The sequence below is a fragment of the Cetorhinus maximus genome, chromosome 15, assembly GCF_964194155.1.
Source record: "Cetorhinus maximus chromosome 15, sCetMax3.hap1.1, whole genome shotgun sequence".
Lineage (NCBI taxonomy): Eukaryota > Metazoa > Chordata > Chondrichthyes > Lamniformes > Cetorhinidae > Cetorhinus > Cetorhinus maximus.
This window is the reverse complement of record NC_135893.1, coordinates 2,978,881-3,003,558: the sequence shown is the minus strand read 5'-3', so window position 1 is coordinate 3,003,558 and position 24,678 is coordinate 2,978,881. Positions and strand designations below refer to the sequence as shown.

The window sequence follows — 24,678 nt, the reverse complement described above, 5'->3', positions numbered from 1 at the left end:
AGTAATGCAGCGCTCCAGCAGCAGCACTGTTGCCAGACTTGCAGCACCTTGAACCGCTTTGGCTGCATTACAGCAAAGAACCCCGGGTTAAATGTAGGGAAGAGCTCGATTTTGCTCCAAGCGTCCGAAGCAGCTCACAGCCAATGAGTGGCTTTTGAAGTGTATTTCACTGTTTTACAGGGAAACAGCAAAACACAGAAACAAGAGCAATGACATTAGGATTGCAACCTGGATGGTCACAATAACCCAGGAAAAGATGACCCCTCAATTTTTAAATCATTGATGCTGGAGAATGAAACTATTGTTTTTCTTTGTCCATGGGACATGGACATCACGGGCAAGGTCAGCATTTATTGCCCATCCTTGATTGCCCCTGAGAAGATTTCTAATGTTATCGCCCGGGGCCATCAGCAAGTAGAGATCAGGAAAAGCTCCTGTTTTCTCTGCACCAACATCAACTCAAACCTCCAATAAGCATCACCTACTGGAGCATGAATGATATTGTTATCTCTCTCACTCGCCTCTCAATGAGCTTGTTATTAATGTTAAATTATGTGTACTTTTGGAACATGAATTCACTAGGCACTGCAATGCGAATGCCAAGATTAATTTCACACCAGACTTCTCCTGACCAACAGAAAGATTTTTAAACCTCCGGGTTCAAACCAGATCCAAACCAGATTCAAACCAGATCCAGACCAGATCCAAACCAGATTCAAACCCAGATACAAACCCAGATTCAAACCGAGATTCAAAAGAGATGAACAGCAATATTACAACCCGATGCATTGTCTATCTCTGGAACCTTCCTCAAGGTGTTTGTAGTAGTAACTGATGTATAATATTTAATGAACAAGATTAACTGGCAGAATATTTCTTACCGATGCATTGATTCCCATCACCAAAATAGCCACTTTGACAAACACATATAAACGATCCCAGGGTGTTCACACAGAGTGCACCATGGTTGCAGATGTCTTGCTGCAGTACACATTCATCAACATCTGTAGAAAGAACACATTCAGCAAACAAGCTGCAGTTATAGTGAAGAACATAAAATTCATTGGCACATATAGAAAGAAAATTGGCTCCAATATCCTAGCATATAAAGAGATCATGATGAGGTCTGAGGTGCACCGATACCCTGACATTGGTTCTAGGGACTCATTGCAATGGTGTGTTACTAATGGGCAGAGACTAGAGATAAATCAGGCCACTGCAGCCTCAGGTAAGTGAGTCTGGAGATCTATCAGGATTGGGGGAGGTGGTGGGTGGGGGTGGAGGAGTCCAAGGCAAAGCAGGGCCCAGAGTCAGGGGACTCAGGGAGTCAGGTGGGCCAGGGAGAGAAGCTCAAGAGGCCAGTGATTCCAGGGCCGAGGGAGTATTGTAAATCAGGGGGTGGGGGCATGGGCTGAGATGAGGGATATGGGTGATCAGAGGGTTGAGAGTCTATAGAGGATGCCAGCAGGGTGTGGATGGGTGGGGGTGGGGCGTGATAGTAATAACAAAGGCTTGTGGTTCAGTCATTGCTGTGGGTGATCCATGGCCTCGGTTTCCCCATGTGTAGCCAGTGATGGTGCCGGCTAAGTCATGGCAAGCCAAATCTGGAGAGGGAATATCAAGGCCTAATACCTGCTTCCGACAGGGGTAAAGTTTGCCTCTTGTTTGCCCTTCACCATTATAGTGTGCAACACACTTCTGGCTGAAAGTGTGCACACACTCCCCTTGTCAACCTGAAGCTTGTGTCCATGGGAAACCCAAAAAGTGGTTGCTGGGTGATACAATTTCTCGTCCATTGGATTTTATCCTCCGTTACCACGGTGATGATTTGATATTGAACCCACATGCCCCAGTTATTGATCTTTTAACAATCTTTGCCAGTGGCAGCATCCTTAGTGCCGTTTAGAGTTGACTGACCGTAGATCAGAGATGGAAACTGGCACTTATTCCGATTTAACTCATTCAGCACTGGGCTGTGATGCAATGGGTGGGGGGAAGGTTTTCATTGCCCCATGTACACACTATTCTCCAGCCTAACCAATACAGTAAATATTTCCCATTGGCTGCTACTTGCTTTACCTATGCATGAATATATGCCATCTCCATCATATCCTTCAAAACACTGGCATTTGTAGGATCCGTGTGTGTTAACACACGCTGCTCTTGGGAGGCAGTAGAAAGGCATTCCCTGTTTACATTCATCCATATCTGAAATATTGACGTGAAAGGTAAAGTTAGAAACTCAAACTATCGTCATTTCATTAATACATGTTTTGAATGAGTTACAATTCGTTATATAGAGGGACAGGTTTACGCAGCTGAATTCTTGATAATTCTGCAATTTCTCTGTAAATGATTCTCTGTAAATTTACTCCAAATATTCTTCCATTGGTTAATTTAGGAAAAACCATGGGGTGAAATATGCTGCTGACCAGTGAATAAGGATCTGTGAATATTATCCCAATAGTTTCCCACTTGGATTGATGGCCTGAGGGCCAATCTGAACACATTCTACCCAGCTGAGCTGACAGGATCGGGTGTAACACTGGTTTTACATCCCGCCTGAGTTTACTCTCCATTGGCCTAATGAATACTGGGCGGGTGTAAAACATATTTCACCTGATCCCCTGAGTTTCTGACCCAGTGAAACCCGATTAAAATGACCCTCACTGAGGTCCTGAATCAGAGATCGACAGCTGCCAGTCAGAAGGTTCCTGGAGACCAGTGGTGGGCAACCTGGGCTAGCGAGTGGGCTGTATGTGTGGCCCTCCTTCGTCTCAGTGGGCCGCAAGATTGAAATCGGGCACGTGCACTAACCCTGGCCCCATGAATAAGAATTTTCAGGGCGTGCCGATCGAAGTGTTTTGACTGGACGCAGAGGGAGTGCACGGCTCTCGCAGTCAATGTTGTGTCCAATCAGCACTCACCTCACCACGTGCCCTTGCTTTGTGTGTGTGTGTCGCTTTAGTAACACCGGTCGGGGAGAAAAGCCACGTGGACGGAAACCAGCGGGATATGGCAAACCTGCGTGTGGACAATCGTCAACAAACTGTCTCGTAGGCCGCACTCAGGACCCTGATGGGCCACATGCAGCCTGCAGGCCACAGGTTACCCACCACCGCTGAAGACAAAGATCTTTCAGGTGATTTTCACAGCCATTGCCAGGCGGAAACAGGACAGTGACAGAGCTGAACTTACTCTTCCCTTCCCAGTGTCAGTCAGCTCCCTGCCATTTCTCAGGTGATGTGGGGTGATTGGGGGTGGGGTGGGCTTGTGAAGAGCAGCCAGGGGTACCTCCCCGCTTCAGGTGTCCGACCTGTAACTCAGGACCCTGGGGTCTTTATAGAGCAGCTTCACCATTCTGAACACGAATAGGCGGAGCAAGTGCCCCATATTTGTAAAGGAGCAGCTGCAAGTAGCTCAGACAAATAGGAAGGATCAGTGAAAGATTTTTTTGTGGGGCCAGGAACAGAAAGAATATTTCCCCAGGTCCAGCCAGAATCTCACCACCTGTTGAACATTGTTAATTCTGGTTGGATGTATTCCTGAAAGTTTTATTCCACCACCCACAACCTTGACCCCAGACCCCATCAGTAAACCCCAGGAGCCTTGGAGGCTCAGTCCTTTGCTCCTATTTTATTTTCTTAAACAAAACTGTTCAAATAATTGTTTGTTAAAGTCTCCAGGTTCACTCATAGCAGTAAGATAAAAGCAAAATACTGCAGATGCTGGAAATCTGAAATAAAAACAGGAAATGCTGGAAAAGCTCAGCAGGTCTGGCAGCGTCTGTGGAGAGAGAAACAGAGTTAACGTTTCGAGTCCATATGACTCTTAGAATTTTCTGTTTTTCTTTTGCTCATAGCAGTGTCTAGGAGATTAACCTGTAATTCTAGGGGACTCCGAGACATTACAGGAGGATTGGGAACTCTGCAGTCCCTCCATCCTGCACTGATTTCCCATGATTTCCTCTACTGTATTAAACCATGACTTCCAGGTTTGGATCTGCAAAGGAGGCATTGTAGCTGCCTCACCCCTGCACCGCGAGTAGTTGGTTCACTCTCGCCAGTCTCTCTGCTTGTTACAATGAGGCTGGTCCATGAAAAAGACCTGGGCCTTTCGGCAAAGGCCTCACCATCCACCATCTGCCTAAAGTCCTCCAATGGTATTTCCCAGTGTGTTTGAGCCCACAGCTGTGATAGCACCAAGGGACTTCGCCTACATCCTCTTCGAAATGATGACAAGGAGGGTTTGAGTTGACTTGCAGCAACGCGTTGAGGAGCAGTTTACACTGCGGCTGGTGTACAGGTCTCCTTGGTGATCTCAGTATCACTGCAAGACAAATCCCACTGTGGCCATTTTCATACCTTTACTCTTTCCATGGAGACTAGTGGGACATAGTGGAAAGATTTGCAGATTGATTAACAGCCACACAGGCCTCTATTATTCCAGCCAATTTTGGAGTTAGTTCTACACAGTGAGAGGGTTTATTGCACTCCCACACCCCACCGCTAAAACTCATCGGACACCAGGATCCCACCGGGTTTCAGCTCAGAGTTCTGAGCTGGAGTTTCATGCACCATGGCAGTCTGGAGTGGGGTTCGAATCCCACACTTTCTGACCCAGGGGCTAGCACTAAGTCTATGGCTGGTATGAGATATTTACATCTCAAATTTATTGACAGTGCAGTACACAAATGCTGTAATCTTAGAAGCAAAAATTACTTTATAAAGGAACCACGCTGTCTTGCAGTGGTGTGCAGAATGTCAAGTGGGCAGCCTGTCTAAGGTCTCCCAAACACTTCAGGAGAGCATCAGGTTCTAGACTTGTCACTGTATGCTTCACAGATCAATATCTATCCAGAGATCTGAAAATCCACTATTTTAAAACTTACAAAGTTATTACCTATGTGAGGGAGAAAGGAATAGGAGGATAAGCAGGTTGGGTGAGATGCAGTAGAGTGGGAGGAGGCTCCTGAGGATCAGAAACACCAGAATAGACCAGTTGGGCCGAATGGCCTGTTTCTGTGCTGTGAATTCGATGTAATTCCAGCTAACTGTTGCAAACAAAATTAGTACATTTACTCCATCTAGTGGCTGTGCTCTGCACAGCGTCTCATTTCTCTAAACTGGGCCATTGCCATATAACATCCAACCCAGTCAATGAGTTTTTGACGGAAGATTATCCACTCTGAAGCAACCCAACATTTGACTGAGGTTAACTCAGGAGAACATCTCCAAAAGTAGAATGTTCCCAAAGCGAAACATTTCCAAACACCAGGGCCTGAATTTCACACTTGGCACGTGTGTGTGATATAGAATCCGCTCCCGGCCACCATCACAATGCAATTTCATACTGATTGGCCAATCAAGGCCCGCCCAGCGTGAGACGCGTCGTCTCACTGGTTGGAAGGGCCGGGTGGGGGCGGGAGCCTGTCGGGCACCGGGTCCAGTGGTGAGCCGGTGGCAGGAGATCCAAAAGCAGCAGAGGCAGCTCCCTGAAGACCGCCTGGGGCACAGAGGGAGCTGTCGAGTGGGAGGAAGAAATATTTGTGTGGAATAGCAATGGAACCTGCCTTTGCTGGGCACACCTGGCAGGAGGGCAAGTCCGGAGGGCACCCGACACCTCCCCGGTTCTCGGATGAGTGCCTGGGAATCCCTGTGGAGGGGGTCAGTGCCAAGTGGAACATCCTGATACCCAGAGATGGCAAAAGGAGGCCATCGCGCCTCACCAGGAAGGCATGGACAGAGATGGCAGCCCAGGTCAGCGGCTATGATGTTATGTGGAACACATGGGTGCAGTGCCATAGAGGCTTCAATGATGTGCTGCACTGGGCAAGGGTGTGTATCAAGTTGGCATGGATCTGTGTAGAGAAGTGTTAAAGGCTGGCTATCCCCTGTGGTCTCAATGGTGTTAGAGTCTTAGTGCCAATTGTCACTGACATTGGTGCTGGCCAAGGGGGTGAGCCCCGGCTACTTGGACTGAGAGCCTTGCGGCTCAAGGGCCACAACTCGGGTGTGCCCTGCAAGGTGTTCCTCAGGTGGGGTTGGCCAGGCTGCAATGGTGCTGCAGGTAGAGAGGGGACTGATCAATGTTCCTCTGTCCATTCAGGAGAAGAGGAGCCTTAACAACATCGAGAGGTCAAGAACAGACAGGAGCCTGTCCAACCTGATCATTCTGATGAGGTACGAGATTGATGCCCTGAGGATGGAGTGCCAATGCCCAGCTCAGTCCACCAGTCATGGAGAGGCAGGCTCTCTGACAAAGGTAAGAGTGCAGTGCACAGATGTGAGAGTGTTGGAGTGTGTAAACATTGTTGTGTTGAGCTGGGGGGGTATGGTGGGGGTATGGTGGGGATTGGGGTGTACAGTGGCAGGGGTGGGGGTATGGTGGTGGGGGTGGGGGTATGGTGGTGGGGGTGGGGGTATGGTGAGTGGGGGCTTGGACGTATGGTGGTGGGGGTGGGGGTATGGTGGGGGGGGCTTGGGCACATGGTGGTGGGGGTGGGGGTATGATGGGTATGATGGTGGTGGGGTGGGGGGTATGGGGTGGGGGTGGGGGGTATGGGGTGGGGGTGGGGGTATGGTGAGTGGGGGCTTGGACGTATGGTGGTGGGGGTGGGGGTATGGTGGGGGGGGCTTGGGCGTATGGTGGTGGGGGTGGGGGTATGATGGGTATGATGGTGGTGGGGTGGGGGGTATGGGGTGGGGGTGGGGGGTATGGGGTGGGGGTGGGGCTATGGGGTGGGGGTAGGGGTATGGTAGTGGGGGTGGGGGTATGGTGGTGGGGGTGGGGGTATGGTGTTGGGTGTGGGGGTATGGTGGTGGGGGTGGGGGGTATGGGGTGGGGTGGGGGTATGGTGGTGGGGGTGGGGGGTATGGGATGGGGGAGGGTATGGTGGTGGGTGTATGGTGGTGGGGGTGGGGGTATGGGGTAGGGGTGGGGGTATGGTGGGGAGGGGCTTGGGCATATGGTGGTGGAGATGGGGGTATGATGGGTATGATGGTGGTGGGGTGGGGGGTATGGGGTGGGGGTGGGGCTATGGGGTGGGGGTGGGGGTATGGTGTTGGGTGTGGGGGTGGGGGTATGGTGTTGGGTGTGGGGGTGGGGGTATGGTGGTGGAGGTGGGGGGTATGGGGTGGGGTGGGGGTATGGTGGTGGGGGTGGGGGGTATGGGGTGGGGGTGGGGCTTTGGTGGTGGGGGTGGGGGGTATGGTGGTGGGGGTGGGGAGTATGGGGTGGGGGTGGGGGTATGATGGTGGGGGTGGGGGGTATGGGGTGGGGGTATGGTGGTGGGGGTGGGGGTATGGTGGTGGGGGTGGGGGGTATGGGGTGGGGGTATGGTGGTGGGGGTGGGGGTATGGTGGTGGGGGTGGGGGGTATGGTGGGGGGGGTATGGGGTGGGGTGGGGGTATGGTGGTGGGGGTGGGGGTATGGTGGTGGGGGTGGGGGTATGGTGGTGGGGGTGGGGGGTATGGTGGGGGGGCTTGGGGGTATGGTGGTGGGGGTGGGGGTATGGTGGTGGGGGTGGGGGGTAAGGGGTGGGGGTGGGGTATGGTGGTGGGGGTAAGGTGGTGGGGGTGGGGCGTATGGGGTGGGAGTGGGGGTACGGTGGTGGGGGTAGGGGGTATGGGGTAGGTGTGGGGGTATGGGGTGGGGGTGGGGGGGTATGGCGGTGGGGGTGGGGGGTATGACGTGGGAGTGGGGGCATGGGGTGAGGGTGGGGGGGTATGGTGGTGGGGTTGGGGGTATGGGTTCGGAGTGGGGGTATGGGGTGGGGGTGGGGGTATGGTGGTGGGGGTGGGGGTATGGGGTGGGGGTGGGGGTTATGGGGTGGGGGTGGGGGTTATGGGGTGGGGGTGGGGAAGGCCAAAGGCAATTGCCTGATAAAATGATGGACACTGGTTCCAATCTTATCAACTCCCTTGTCAAAGCCAGAGGCTGCATTCAGTGAACGGGGAGAAAAGCAGAACATTTCTCAGAACAAGGTGATTGGCCCCATTGAGAGCATCACATTCAGTTGTGGGCACCACAAGTCAGGAAAGATATGTTGGCTTTGGAATAGGGAACAGCACAGATTCAGCAGAATGAGGCCAGGGTTAAATTATAAGGACAGCTACAAAGACCAGGATTGTATTCCCTTGAATACCGAAGATTCAGAGATGATCTAATCAAGGTATTTAAGATGATTAAAAGATTCGACAGGGTAGAAACCATTCCAGAGCAAGGGGGCACAGCCTGAGAATTGGAGCTGGGCCCTTCAGGGGGGCTGTCAGCAAACAGCCCTCCACACACAGGAAATCGGAAATTTGGAACACTCTCCGAAAACAGCTCTTGAGGCTCAATTGAAAATTCTAAAATTGAGCTCTTTTTTCATTCATTCACGGGATGTGGGCGTCGCTGGCCGGGACAGCATTTATTGCCCATCCCTGGTTACCCTTGAGAAGGTGGTGGTGAGCTGCCTTCTTGAACCGCTGCAGTCCATGTGGTGTAGGTACACCCATAGTGCTGTTAGGGAGGGAGTTCCAGGATTTTGACCCAGCGGCAGTGAAGGAACGGCGATATATTTCCAAATCAGGATGGTGTGTGGCTTGGAGGGGAACTTGCAGGTGGTAGTATTCCCATGTGTCTGCTGCCCTTATCCTTCTAGATGTTAGTGGTCGTGGGTTTGGAAGATGCTACCTAAGGAGGCTTGGTGAGTTGCTGTAGTGCATCTTGTAGATGGTACACGCTGCTGCTACTGTGTGTCGGTGGTGGAGGGAGTGAATGTTTGTGGATGAGGTGCCAATCAAGCGGGCTGCTTTGTCCTGGATGGTGTCCAGCTTCTTGAGTGTTGTTGGAGCTGCACTCATTCGGTGAGGTTATTAAGACTTACAGAACCAAGTGGGGTAGATGGAGTTGAGATACAGATCAGCCACGATAGAATTAGATGGTGGAACAGGCTCGAAGGGCTGAATGGCCTCTTTCTGTTCCTGTGTTATGAGTATGAACACAGAAAAGGCAAGATGAAGGTACTTGACTGGAAAAGCAAATGTCAATGATACATAGAAACAGATAAAATACAAATAAACTGGGAATCAACTGTCAGATAAAATGGTGCATAAAGGATACAGATTCTGGTATGGACTAGAAATATTCGCTTAGGAAGGTAATGTGATATAATAAACACTGGAATACCTTGGATAAATAGAAAAATTAAACTGAGACTCATTAAAATGAGGCTTATAACAAATCTTGGGCTAACAACACAAAATAAAGGATTATAAGAATTGGACGAATGGCACAAAAGAGTGCAAAACTAGGAAGATTGAGATGTATGAGGAGTTGGTAGGGAACTTAAAGTTTATCTGCTTAAAACTTCTTAACTCAAATCCCCTGCGAACGCTATTGAGGGGCATCCTACGTGTAATATGACCCCCTCAGGGGAACTGTGCTGCCCTGAGTAGACCCCCCACATTAAGCAAGAGGGATACACTTTATTAATAACCAAATATGATCATTTATGCAGGCACAGTCGCTGAATCAAAACCTCAATAGGAATCAACTCTGAAGCAGCACAGCAGGACATCCCGAAAGTGAACAACTCCCTGTGGGGTCAGCCACAAGCCACTATGATATCACACTTTCCAAAATTGACCATGTTTGCTGTATATTATGAACACAATAAGGATGTGCTACAATGAAAAAAGAATCACAATAACAGTTCATACGTTCAAAAATTCTAGCTGTATTGGAATTGATACACTACATGTTCCACTCTTCAACTGGATAATATATCCTATTAACCAAAAACAGTAATGTCACCATAACTGCATCAAGTTATCATGGAGTCATTTTTAGTCCCATTGCCTTGCAGACTGTAAGTGTGTGCCTGATCCAAGAACTTTACTGAAACTCCACAATAATTTGCCATGTCACTGAGTGGGATGTGGGAAGGTGCAGTCCATGGATAACAAGTAGACAAGAGGAGATTGGGCAGAAATGTTCAAAGTTGTGAAGGATTTTGATAAAGTCAATAAGGAGGAGCTATTTCTAGAAGGTTCTATAATCAGATATCTGAGATTTAAAATGAAGGCCAATATATCCTTTCTGAGAACCAGGGGTGACATGTTACACTGCTTTTCAAGAAAGGAGGGAGAGGGAAAACAGGGAACTACAGGCCAGTGAGCCTAACATCAGCTGTTGGAAAAGTGCTGGAATCTATTATTAAGGAAGTCTTAACAATGAACTTAGAATAGTATGATTGGAACAAGTCAACATGGTTTTACTAAAGAGAGATCCTGTTTGACAAATTTATTACAGATTTTTGAGGACGTAATGAGTAGGGGAGATAAAGGGGAACCAGTAGATGTAGTATACCAAAAAGTTTCCAAAAGGCATTTGATAAGGTGCTGCACAAAAGGCTAATGGGCAAGATAAGGGCTCATGGAGTTGGGGGTAGTATTTTAGCATGGATAGAGATTGGTTAACAGAAAAAAAGCAGAGAGTGAGCATAAACATGGCTTTTCCAAGTTGTCAGGCAGTGAATAGTGGAGTGCTGCAAGGATCAGAGCTGGGGCCTCAGATATTTACAATCGATATGAATGACTTGGATGAAGATACAAAAAGTAATGGATCTAAGTTTGCTGATGATACCAAGCTAGGTGGAAAGGTAAACTGTGGGGAGGACACAGAGAGGCTGCAAAGAGATATTCACAGGTTAGATGAGTGGGCAACAAAATGGCAGATGGAGTATAATGTAGAGAAGCGTGAAGTTATTCACTTTGGTTGTAAGAATTTTAAAAAAAAGAATATTTTTTAAAAGGTGAGAAGTTTGTAAGTGTTGATGTTCAAAGAGATATGGGTGTGCTGGTACAAGGAAAGCAGAAAGTTAGCATGCAGATGCAGCAAGTAGTTAGGAAGGCAAATGGAATGTTGGCCTTTATTGCAAGAGGATTGGAGAACAGGAATAAAGAAACCTTGCTACAGTTGTACAGGATTTTGATGACACCGCATCGGGAGCACTGTGTGCAGTTTTGGTCTCCACATTTAAGAAAGTATATACTTGCATTGGAGGTGGTACATTGGCAGTTCACTGAATTGGTCCTTTGATGAGGGGCTGAGTAAATTGGGTTTATATTCTCTGGAGTTTAGAAGAATGAGCGACGATCTCGTTGAAACCTACAAGATTCTGAAAGGGTTCGATAGGGTGGGTGCTGAGAGATTGAGAGGAAAGTGGAGTTGAAGCCCAAGATCAACTATGATCGTATTAAATGGTGGAGCAGGCTCGATAGGCTGTGTGATCTACTCCTGTTCCTATTTCTTGTGTTCTTGTGACATGAGGAAACTGTTTTTTACACAGCGAGTTGTTATGGTCTGGAATGAGCTGCCTGAATGGGCGGTGGAAGCAGATTCAAAAATAACTTTCAAAAGAGAAGTGGATAAATATTGAAGGGAAAAAATGTACATGGCTATGGCAGATTGGAAGCTCATCCAAAGAGCCAACACGGGCATAAGGGCCCGAATAGCCTCCTTTTGTGCTGTATCATTCTATGATTCTATTCTATAACAAACCTCTTCAAACACTCACCAATGCAATGAACACCATTTCCTTCAAATCCAGCATTACATTTACAGCTGTGAGTGCTCCTGATTCCGCCAGTGCAGGTCTTCGTTACATCTGAAGGTCCATCAAAAGATTTTAAGAACATCAGTAACATTTGTGTTTAACATAAATAATCTTCAAACAAGCAAGGTGGAAATGAATTAAAATCATTCTTGTGTGGAAAAGTTTTTTAAAAACTTCTTCCTTAAAGGTTGTCTTGAAATTGAGCCGTGGTGATCTGCCCAAGGACAGCTCTCTGCTCATTTCTCCACACCTCGCGGTCTTGCACTTTGTTCTTCAGTTGTTTGTAAGAGCCTCCCAATGAGCAATGAGCAATACGACTAGGGAAAGAATACATGAGGTGGTTTCCCCTTGCCTTCCTCACGTGTGCTTAATGGAAACACAAGTACTCTCCATGATGGATTCTTTGCCTAACACCTTCCAAACCCACGACCACTACCATCTAGAAGGACAAGGGCATCAGATACATGGGAACACCACCAACTGGCAGCTCCCCTCCAAGTCATTCACCATCCTGACTTGGAAATATATCACCGTTCCTTCACTGTCACTGGGTCAAAATCCTGAAACTCCCTTCCTAACAGCACTGTGGGTGTACCTACACCACATGGACTGCAGCGGTTCAAGAAGGCAGCTCACCACCACCTTCTCAAGGGCAACTAGCGATGGGCAATAAATGCTGGCCCAGCCAGCGAAGCCCACATCCCATGAATGAATAAGAAAAATAAAAAATATTAAAAAGTAACCAGCCATTGTCCCTCAAGGTTCCAGCTCTTCCACCATCATCACCAAAAATTCACTGGTTCCGCTGTTGGCCATGGTTCGTAACCCTGAGCATGGGACCCTCACCTGGGCCTGGGGTGGCTCACAAAAGGGCAGGGACCACCACCCCCTGAGGCCTCAAATGACCCTATTTTATTTCTTTAAGTGCCACACCCACTGCCCTACACACTATCCTCCTCTAGCTGTGAAGGCAGGATGACCTGAGGCATAGACTGTTCTACATTCAATGACAATGATATTCCATAAGGCCATGAGTTTCCATGTCCAAACTACTGCATTTAAATAGCATCTCTTGGAATATAAATCAAACCCAACTGAAGAACTTGACCCAATCCTTGAAGATTAGGATGTCCTTCACAAAAACACTGATGAGCAGCACACCCAAAGTATGGGATAGTACAAAGTAATTGTGACAAGTGTGGTGAATAAACTGGCAATCCACTGGTTGTGAATAAATCACAGAATTGAATTCAATAACTCTGATTCAGGTGTCAGCCTTGAGATTAAAAAGAATGGAACACACAAGGAAAGATAGTGTAAGAGTGACTAGAACACAGTACAACTCATCTGTGGATCTTTCCTAATTTAAATCATTTCAGGAAACAGAAACTATGCATGTTAATAAGAAATGAATGAGTGATTGATAATAATCAGTTTTCTGTACCTTTCCTGATGTCAAATAGCCTTTGTGCTACAGCCACACTCCCAGGGATTTCATTAGTAAAATCATAAACAACAGCACGAATATGGCCAAATTCCTCATCCCTGAAAACATGGATAAGTCAGATTAAGAACAATAAAGTTGACAAATGTAAAACACAACTTGGGGGATGAGGGGGTGGTGGGTGGAATTATCTGAATGGGCTCGATGGCTAGAGGACAGTGCAGTATAACACCAACAATGTGGTTCAATCCCTGGACCAGCTGAGGTAGTTCCCAGGGCCTGCCTCGTCCCCTTGCCCCATGGTGATGTTATGGTATAAGCAAAGATTAACAACCCTCAGACACTGAGGATACTGCAGAGAAAGAGAAAACACCTGAATACTATAAAGCTGGTCATAGCTGTAGCTGATCTGATATTGGTAAATATATATAATTGGTCATTCCATGTTGTCCCAGTTTGAATTTGTTTTTACTTATATAAAAATGTTCCCAGGCGTTAAGAGGTAAATAATAGAATTGTTCCTTATTCAGGATCAAAGGGGACAATTCAAGCCCTAAAGTTCAAGGTTCCAGAAATCAGTATTGCTTGATTTTGCAGTGGATTTTTATTTACATTAGTCAATCTCTCCACGTGCTGTATGTGGTAAGTTATAAAATGAGGTCACTCTTGTCTCTGATGTCTGCTTGTTACTGTTAATCTCTCTGTGTTTCCTCTTCAGCTCCTGGCTGGAAATGAGTGCCCGCTTTCTGCCCACGACAAAGGTTGGTTTAATCCCAAAGAACCAGGCACCGGGTGACCAAATCTATAGACCGTTAATTCTGAAAACTCTTACAATCACAACTTTGCTTAAATAACCCTCAGATATCCACTTTTATTCTGCTGTTCAACATATTAAAGTCCCAGGTCAGATCATTTCAAAATGTACTTCAACGAGAAGAAACCCAAGTAAATCAACTTAACCTCAACACTTCCTCCTCTTTCCAACTCACCAAAGCCTAGTTAGTATACAATGAGAAAGGTTTCCTCTGTATGGTGGGCCTGGTAAACTCATGAAGCCTGTGCTTTATAAATACATTTACAATCCCACTGGGTGGAAATTTCCTTCCAACATCCCAAATAAGGCTTTCCTGACAAAGTATGGAGGGTTAAAATAATGTGGTTCAATTATAATCAAATCTCATCCCTATTCACCTTAGCTTGCATTGCTTTATACTAATTAATCAATTAATAATTGATCAATAATCACACACGCCTCTCATTCATTAACCTTTTGTTAACAGACTCCCATTTGTCGTCTTAATCTTTCCTATGCTGGAGTGTATCACTGCACATTCCCCACATTGGATTCCATAAAACATTTCTGGGCCCAGCAATTTAATCTGTCTCGATGCATCAATCTCCAGTAAGGAGACACCTTGTTCTCTTCTGCCCATATCTAGAGGTGTAGTGCTGTCAGAGCACCCCGGAGCACCACTCCAGCACCTATATACACCACTTCATTTTACTATCCACTGATCTCAGTGGAATCCCTCCACTAATTAAAAGCGAAATACTGCGGATGCTGGAAATCTGAAACAAAAACAAAAATAGCTGGAAAAACTCAGCAGGTCTGACAGCATCTGCGGAGAGAAAGACAGAGTTAACGTTTCGAGTCCGTATGACTCTTCTTCAGAACTAAAGAGAAGTAGAAATGTGGTGAAATATATACTGTTAAAGGCGGGGTGGGATGGGTGAAGCTGGATAGAGGGCCAGTGATAGGTGGAGGTAAAGAAGAGATTGCAAAGGATGTCATAAACAAAAGGTGGAAGGGGTGTTGATGGTGGTGATACTGTCTAAAGGAGGTACTAATAGTGACATTAAGAGTAGAAAGCAGGATGAGCAAGTGACAGATAGCCCTAGCAAGGATGGGGTTGGGGGGGAGGGGACAGTGTGGGAGAAAAGATCAAAATAGGCTAAAAGGTGGGGGTAAAACAATGAATGGAAATAAATTTTAAAAATAATAATAGAAATAAGTGGGGAAAAAATATATATAAAAATTAAAAAATAAGTATTTGAAAAAAGGGGATCAAAAAGGGGTGGGGATGGAGGAAAGAATTCATGGTCTGAAGTTGTTGAACTCAATATTCAGTCCGGAAGGCCATAAAGTGCCTAGTCAGAAGATGAGGTGCTGTTCCTCCAGTTTGCGTTGAGCTTCACTGGAGCATTGCAGCAAGCCAAGGACGGACATGGGGGCATGAGAGCAGGGTGGAGTGTTAAAATGGCAAGCGACAGGGAGGCCTGGGTCATGCTTGCGGACAGACCGAAGGTGTTCCACAAAGCGGTCACCCAATGTAGAGGAAACCGCATTGGGAGCAGTGAATGCAGTAGACTAAATTGAGGGAAGTGCAAGAGAAATGCTGCTTCACTTGAAAGGAGTGTTTGGGCCCTTGGACGGTGAGGAGGGGGGAAATAAAGGGGCAGGTGTTGCACCTTCTGCAATTGCATGGGGAGGTGCCGTGGGAGGGAGTTGAGGTGTAGGGGGTGATGGAGGAGTGGACCAGGCTGTCCTGGAGGGAACTGTCCCTATGGAATGCCGACAGAGGGGGGTGAGGGGAAGATGTGTTTGGTGGTGGCATCATGCTGGAGTTGGCGGAAATGGCGGAGGATGATCCTTTGAATGTGGAGGCTGGTGGGGTGAAAAGTGAGGACAAGGGGGACCCTATCATGGTTCTGGGAGGGAGAGGAAGGTGTGAGGGCGGATGCGCGGGAGATGGGCCGGACACGGTTGAGGGCCCTGTCAACCACCGTGGATGGAAAACCTCGGTTAAGGAAGAAGGAAGACATGTCAGAGGAACTGTTTTTGAAAGTGGCATCATCAGAACAGATGCGACGGAGGCAAAGGAACTGAGAGAATGGAATGGAGTCCTTACAGGAAGCGGGGTGTGAGGAGCTGTAGTCAAGGTAGCTGTGGGAGTCAGTGGGCTTGTAATGAATATTGGTCACTGTCACTGACCTCATCTCCTCTGGAGATCTTCCCTCCACAGCTTCCAACCTCATAGTCTCCCAACCTCGGACAGCCCGCTTCTACCTCCTACCCAAAATCCACAAACAGGACTGTCCCGGCAGACCGATCGTGTCAGCCTGTTTCTGCCCCACGGAACTCATTTCTTGCTATCTTGACTCCATTCTCTCTCCCCTTGTCCAGTCTCTTCCCACCTACATCCGCGATTCCTCTGACACCCTACATCATATCAACAATTTCCAGTTCCCTGGCCCCAACCGCTTCCTCTTCACCATGGATGTCCAATCCCTCTACACCTCCATCCCCCATCGGGATGGTCTGAGGGCTCTCCGCTTCTTCCTCGAACAGAGGCCCGAACAATCCCCATTCACCACTACTCTCCTCCGTCTGGCTGAACTTGTTCTCACACTGAACAATTCCTCCTTAAACTCGTCTCACTTCCTCCAAATAAAAGGTGTGGCTATGGGTACCCGCATGGGCCCCAGTTATGCCTGTCTCTTTATGGGGTATGTGGAACATTCCTTGTTCCAGTCCTGCTCAGGCCCCCTCCCACAACTCTTTCTCCGGTACATCGATGACTGCTTCGGTGCTGCTTCATACTCTTGTCTGGACCTGGAAAAATTTATTAATTTTGCTTCCAATTTCCACCCCTCCATCATTTTCACATGGTCCATCTCTGACACTTCCCTTCCCTTCCTTGACCTTCGGTCTCAATTTCTGGTGATAGACTGTCCACCAATATCCATTACAAGCCTACTGGCTCCCACAGTTACCTCGACTACAGCTCCTCACACCCCGCTTCCTGTAAAGACTCCATCCCATTCTCTCAGTTCCTTCGCCTCCGTCGCATCTGTTCTGATGATGCCACTTTCAAAAACAGTTCCTCTGACATGTCCTCCTTCTTCCTTAACCGAGGTTTTCCACCCACAGTGGTTGACAGGGCCCTCAACCGTGTCCGACCCATCTCCCGCGCATCCACCCTCACGCCGTCTCCTCCCTCCCAGAAACATGATAGGGTCCCCCTTGTCCTCACTTATCACCCCACCAGCCTCCGCATTCAAAGGATCATCCTCCGCCATTTCCGCCAACTCCAGCATGCCGGGAAGTGCAGGCTCAGATATCCTTCTTGTTTCTCGCCTTTGAGTCGAAATGTTCTGGGTTCAAGTCCTACTCCAGGCTTTGAGCACAAAAATCAAGGCTGATACCCTAGTGCAGTGCTCAGGGAGTGCTGCACTGTCAGTGGTGCCGTCTTTTAGATAAAACATTAGTTTAAGGCCCCATCTGCTTTCTCAGGTGGGTGTAAAAGATTCCATGGCTCTATGTTGACGAAGAGCAGGGGAGCTATACCTGGTGTCCTGGCCAATAATTTATCCCCCAATCAACATCATAAAACTAGATGAACTGATTATTGCTGTTTATGGGAGCTGGCTGTGTGAAATTGGCTGTTGTATTTCCTGGATTACAACAGTTTCTACACTTCAAAAATACTTTGTTAGCTGTAAAGTGCTTTGAGACATCTGGTGGTCTTTAAAAATGCAATAGAAGTTCACGTCTTTCCTTCTTCCATTGTAACAAAGTTTGCATTTTGACAGACTAAAGGTCTGGTAAGAGTCCAATGCAAGTGTACACATATCAATCCTTTAATATTGTCGGCTGCTGCGTGCCCAGTGAGTGACCATTGTTATCGGTAAAAATTATAGACACAATTGACATTTTTCCCAAATTTCCTAAAAATCTATTGTACATACAGTTCCATCAAATCCCCAACTTCGTTAAATAAGGGAAGAATTTACAGTGAGTTGAAGTTCATATTGAATTTTACACTGAAGAATTAAATAAAAGAAATGTAACAGATTCACACACATTCACAAACCTTTTAAGATCTTGTACTCAGTGTTACCTTAATCCATTGATTAAGATGCCCTCTGTTCCTTCACCTAAAACAGTTATATTTTCCCCAAACTGTGACAGTTTCAAAGGCTCTTTGAACCATCTAACAAATGCTCTCTTTGAAATAGCAACATAGTGTGCTAAATGGATCTGTATAATATCTCCTATTAAATATTCTCCAATATCTATAAAAGATAAGAAGCAAGACCACATTAATGCCAAACAATACATGCATTCTGCCATAATTTTACATTATCCATTTATCTAACTAGACACATTGATATGAAAACAGCATTCTCCAGGATTTTGCATTTTCCCACCACACAAAAAATCATTCTTGCCAGTCTTATCTTGCTACAACACCTCTATATTTAATCTCAGTTTTATCCTTATCATCATTTTAGCCACAATATATTAAGCGACACTCTCCTTTCCTATTCTAACAAAGTACCATTTAAGGAATAATATATTTACTGAATTTACCAATAATCCTAAATGTTAGCTACATCTGCACAGTTATTCTCTTTCAATTTTCCCTTGTTTTATGCTTTACAGCTGATAGTTAGAGCAAGCCTGAAACAAGAAACTTCTTTTATTCATTCAAGGGGGTGTGGGCTTCACTGGCTAGACCAACATTTATTGCCCATCCTTAATTGCCTTTTAGAAGGTGGTGGTGAGCCGCCTTCTTGAACCGCTGCAGTCCATGTGGTGTAGGTACACCCACAGTGCTGTTAGGGAGGGAGTTCCAGGATTTTGACCCAGCGACAGTGAAGGAACGGCCGAAATATTTCCAAGTCAGGGTGGTGAGTGGCCTGGAGGGGAACTTCCAGGCGGTGGTGTTCCCATGTCAGCCTTTAAATGGCACCATGAAATTCCACACCAGTTGACAGGGAATATTGCAACTCACTGTACCCATTCATATCGATTTGATTTCCTCACTCTCCTATTTTAACACGTAAGTAAATGTTTCCACACAAGTTCTGGTTCATGCTGTGTTAACATGACCATATATTCGTATGGATAATGGTGATCATGTGACCTCTTAAATTTTAGTAGGACTTTTTGATTAATCTTATTAACCAATTGTGATTATTTGGCCATTCCATTTTTGACATTGAATAATATTTTATTCCCAATTATTACAAAAGTAATAGCAATGTCTAATACAAGCTAGAGAGCGGAAAGATAGCAAGAAATATTAAAATGCTGCAATGCATTTCTAGAACATATTAGAAGCCTTGCATTTAGCACACGCTCACTGTGCTACTTTGTGTTGTCACAATTTTTGGAGTGACTGTTGATTGGCTAAGATAAATCAACCAGCAATCAAAGCAAAATATTAGGGACTGTGCACATCAAAAACATGGTAAGCAGCTGGAGAGATGCCGCTTAAAAACTAACAAGGGCTTATTAAAAACAACCAATTTTAATCAACCAGTCAAGAAAACAAACCCAATAATTTAAAACATAAAAAGGTAAGACAATTGAGTGGTCCAAAATGTTTTGGAATCATGGGCTCAAGCAGTAAATAATCAGATTGTTTCTTTCCCAAATGATTTCAAAACAAGCTGCAGTATGTATTTGAGTAAATTTCTCTGATAACGTTTCGCTGGAATACTATTTTTAAGTCCTTATTTTTTAAATTCAGAGGATTAGAAAAACAAAGGAAAGGTGTAGTCGGCAACAGTGCTTACTTTTCATTTTGTTCAGACCGACAGTTCTTTGCAATCCGAAACAAATTGTCACATTTCATTGTATTCATTTTTAAAAATGTCACAAAGCTAATTTTAAATGTATTTTAAAGTTTATTGAAAGTTAATCAAACACTTGTGTTATTCTGCCCCAGCCAAAAACGTGTACTCATGGTTTCCCGTTATGTCTTCTCTGGTTGCTAAGATGTTTTGTAAGATTCTTATTGGGTTTTCTAAGTTTGCTCATCCTGGAAACAGAAAGAACTCTTCTTACCAATCGGAGGAGAGTCCAGAATGAAGTAATAGCGCATTCGTGAGGGATTTAGCAATTCAAAAGAAACATCATCGTATGGTTCTATCTCCTGTTCCACACCTTTAATAATATCCGTTTCCAACTCAGCCCAAAACCTGTTTGGGTAGAAATCATCTTCGCTGATGTTGATCAGCTCGAGTTCCAGATTCTGGTTCTTCAACAGAATCCTGGGAAGCAAATGTGCAGGAGGTGTCAGCCTTCTCCTGTAGCTGCATGGAAAAATGAATTACATTGGTTAACCTCAAAATCATAACTCAGAAACAGGCTGCCTGGGCCAGCCAGTCCATGTTGCTAATTATCCTTCACAAAAGCAAGTCGCCCTGGTTTCATGAGCTTGCCCTGTTCCACATCTCTTCAGCCCCTTTCCTTCAACCTCCTATCTAACCTGTTCTTAAATGCTGATACGATCTGTCCTTCAATCACTAACTCCAGCAGCGCATTCTCCTCAGATCAGTACATTTTTTTTTAAGAGGTTTCTTCTCCTCTGTGCTCTAACGCACATTTAATTTTATATCTATGTTTCCTGGCACTTTCAGGTGAGACATTAAACTGAGATTCCGTCTGCCCTCTCAGCGCAACATATAAGTTCAAAGCCACTATTTCAAAAAAGGGCTGGGGGATTCTCTGTTCATTCCTCAATCAGCAACCCCCAAAAAAAGCAGATTATCTAATTCTTTATTTCACAGTTGGGATTATTACTTGCATCATTATGGCCAAGTCCTTGTCGGCCAAAACAAAATCAAACATACATTACTTCTGAAGTGTTTAATCCTTGTAAACACCCATAATCTTCACTAGGCAAAACTCTTCATATTAAGCGTAGTCTATAGTCTCATTGTTTGCTGCTTTTTGACACAATGCGATTCCTGAGTACTTTCAGGGTGCCAGTCCATGTCTGATTATGCGTCCACTTTTCTAGACCCCAGGTAACGTGAGATGAAATAAAAGCAAAATACTGCGAATGCTGAAGATCTGACATAAAAACAGAAAGAGCTGGGAAAACTCAGTGTGTCTGGCAGCTCTTCAGAAGAGCCATACTGGACACAAAACAGTAACTCTGTTTCTCTCTCCACAAATGCTGCCAGGATTACTGACTTTTTCCAGCACTTTTTGTTTTTATTACTATAAGATGACCTGCTTGGCCTCAAGAGGAGCAGAGAGCTCTCAGCTGTTGGGTAAAGTGTGATGCACAGGCTGCAGTGTCATCGGTCCTGCTGGCTATACTTTGCAATCTTTCTTACTACAGACTGACATCTGATTTCTCAGCTTTACTGCCACATTTTGCATTGATGTAGATGCGAGGTCACTCTGCATCAACATAGAAATGGTGTATTACTGCAGCCTCAGGCATGGAACCACAGATGAAGAGAACAATCCTTTATTATTCCCAAGCTCCCTCGTCTCAACCTTATTAAACACTTTGTTGGGTGGAAATATATGTTGCTTATCAGGCAGGCTCAGGTTTAAATAATATTAAAACAATAGAAAAAAACACGTGGAATAAAGTCCAGGAGAGTATTTGATTGAAAAGGTCAGTTTTGTGTTTAGTTACAAAATAGTTACAAGTTAATGAGCAAAGGGAAATCCTGGGAGCTCAGGTTAAAGTGAACAATGTTAGTTTTCCAAACTCAGTTTAAGGCTATTCTGAAGTCTCCAGCCAAGATCAATAGGTCAGATCGCGACAAAGTGAGGATAAAAAAAATAAATAAAATTGCTCATACTGTTTTTAAAGAAAATAAATTAAACAGGGATAACTCTTAGAAAGATTATACACCTCATGATGGCTCAGTTAGGAAATGCACCAGTTGGTTTGAAGTTAGAGAACACAAGCTTTGGATTCATTTCCTGCTCTGTGCTGTGTCAGCCGCCCTCAGCTGCAGCATTTCCAAATCTGCTTCCCTTGGACTTTGTGATGGGCTAAAGTCAGCAACAAATTTCCATCATGTTCACTAACCAACTGATCCTGAAACAAGGCGCCCGTGCGGGGACATCAGGTGACAGGATCAATGAGGCTGCTCTCACAGCAGTGAGTGAACCTTAGCTCAACACAGCAAAGGTTCATTGTGACTCGTACTAAAATGCTGAGATTGTGCAGAGTGTCTAAGAGCAGGGAAAGAATTAGGGGACCCCCAACTAAACCAAGGGGCACATGTTCTGGGAGATGTTTTGTCAAGGGGCCCAGGTGAGGTGGGAGAATGAAAAACAAGAGGAGGGGGGAGTGGGCAGCAAGGTGTAGAGACCTGTGCTGGGAGAGAAGTGGAAAGTGCTAATCTGAAGGGATGTGAAACAACAGGAAATCAATCTGATTTATGAAGAGATGCAAAACAGCATCAAGTACCTTTTAATGTAGGAATACATGAACACAATATGTATAAATACAAGCAATAGTGAGTAGATGGAGTACACACAAATACTCTGAGATAAATTTTTAGAATTAGAATTTTAAATTATCCAGAAGTACATTAAAATCACACACACAAGTTTGTGAGCATCACAAATGGTGTATTCACAGTCCCAGTATGTACTGACTATACCTGACATGGAGGTAAGTGCGAGTTATTCATCTGTCAGTATAAATGTGTTTTATTCACCTGCTCCTTTGCAGCCTGTATACCTGTGAAAAATTGGTCCTTGAGAAGCATAAAATTTAAACCATGCAATCTGTTTAAGATTAGAACCCGAGACAGAAACACTGAGCGTAACATTTCCTCCGACCGTTTTAGTTATCAGGCAAGTTTGAACTTCTGTTCCAGTACAAATCCCCCGGTCAGAAACTGTAACGATCCCGTCAGGTTCTGGATGGGGAAAGAAAATAAAGCAAGCTGTCAGATGTGAACTCACTGACATTCCTGTACTAATGTTAACAAGAATGATATTTACTGGACGCTTGCCTCAGCTTAGACTGATGGGACCCGCCTGCTAGCCAACATTCCAGGTGGGAAACATCTGTACGGTGTTAATTCAGCTTTCAAGCTATTGGATAGAGCTTAAAACTCCTTTTACTTCTACACTACCAGACACTAATTTAGCACTCTTGTTAAAAGAGGCCACAGAATAACCAATGCATAAATTGGAAAAACATTCAAGTGCAGTAGCTTTACTGAGGATGGGAGCAAAGTGCATTGTTAGAGCAGTGTGAAAGGTGCTTCATTCTGCATCTACATTAACAACAGTGGCTGCACGTCAAAAATACACCAGTGGCTGTGAAGCACATTAGGAAGTTCTGAGAGCATGAAAGGCGCTGTGTAAATGCAGGGCTTTCTTTCAGCCAACAATACAATTGCAGATCGGAGAGTGCCTGATACTGAGGCAAGGTATTTGAAGTATAAAGCATTGTCCCGCTGTGCCTCACCTTCATAAACACCAAATCCAGAAAAAAAGGTTAAAGTGAAGTAAATATTACCAAGTTAATCCAGGAGAAGCGAAAGCTACCCCATCTGCTTCAGACCATCAGGTAATGTTTAGGACAAAACTTTCTCTCAAACTTGAAAATTTGACTAACTTATTGCTGATGGAACTGTTTAAGCTTAAGGGGTTAGGTTGTCAAGGACAGGCAAGAAACTGGAAGATATATTTTTATCTTCAGGACGCACTGTACAACAGTCAGGAGGAATAGGGTTGTTGATACCTTTGTTGATTGACATCCTACTGTTCATACCAGTAATATAAAATTTAGACTCTCAGGCCTGAGATAAATGCCATGAAATGTAACTGATAAACACAATGAGATTGGATCAAAGGATAAAGCCCTCAGTCCCCCTGGACCAGTGCTAGATAAGACCAATGCTTTTCCTGTTCAGTCCCAGGACTATTGGGGTTTCCTGCCCAGAGTCACTTAAATAACTCCTTCGCTAGCAGAGAGTCAGAAAAATAAGTTTCTTCATTTCAGGCCTCAATATGGTTTAGTCACCAAGTCAGACAATGTCCTTCCCCCCCACCAATCTGCAGCACCTCTCAGGTTCTCTAGAAGACAGCAAAAGTTTTTTATGCTGCATTTTTTCATTTTATATCAAGAATATATAAACTCAATCAATCATTACTCAATGTTTCTCACTTCCTCTCACTAATTTGTAACTTGTTAGTGTGTCCAAGGTGGCATATTGTAATATTCTGCAGTGTTATCATATTATTACATGGACATTGGACTCTCAGGGCTACCTACACAATATACAGTGGACTGTGTTCACAGGGACACAATGTACAAACCTCTAGATAAGGGGGGAAAAAAGTACCCAACATTGCCCTCATCCTGATTGCCCGGCTGCATCAAGCTGTTGGTACACAAACACCAAGTGTCACTGCATGATGAGGTTCTACCTGTCCCCAGTGTTGCGAAGGATGGGTCTGGCCACGCTGCCGCGGAACGCTCCAAGTAGTTGGACCGTGCCGTACCATCTATCCCACTTGGGAAAGTTTATGCAGAAAAACACCTTTGATCACAAGTCCATCAGGCAGTGGTCGGCATGTAATGTCTTAGAGGCCCTGAGGGAAAAGGAGAGGTTGGATCCTGTCGGATGGTTCCCCGAGCAGACTGTCAAAGTCATTTGGCAGAATGCCTCATCGCCAGAACTTTCCAACAAGCACCAAGACGTGGCTTGGCTGGTGGTGAGAAAGGCCCTCCCCGTCAGATCCTTCCAACACGCCAGGAGTCTCACCCCCTCTGCACGTTGCCCTCGAGGTGGCTGTGGTGGGGAAGAGACCGTTGTTCACCTCCTTGTGGATTGTGCCTTTGTA

General features: G+C 45.5%; 1 protein-coding gene across 1 annotated transcript in view; it reads right to left on the bottom strand.

The window, feature by feature from the left end:
• LOC144691159 (uncharacterized) overlaps positions 1 to 20,628 on the bottom strand; it is a 32,624-nt gene extending 11,996 nt beyond the window's left edge. Inside the window, exons 1-6 of the mRNA XM_078559225.1 lie at positions 19,906 to 20,628; positions 17,951 to 18,125; positions 13,050 to 13,150; positions 11,567 to 11,656; positions 2,080 to 2,208; positions 882 to 1,004 (exon numbers count right to left, since the gene is read on the bottom strand). Of these exons, the coding sequence (XP_078415351.1) occupies positions 882 to 1,004; positions 2,080 to 2,208; positions 11,567 to 11,656; positions 13,050 to 13,150; positions 17,951 to 18,125; positions 19,906 to 19,942 (655 nt within the window). The 5' untranslated portion in view covers positions 19,943 to 20,628. The remainder of the gene's footprint in view (positions 1 to 881; positions 1,005 to 2,079; positions 2,209 to 11,566; positions 11,657 to 13,049; positions 13,151 to 17,950; positions 18,126 to 19,905) is intronic.
• Positions 20,629 to 24,678: the final 4,050 nt, after the last annotated feature.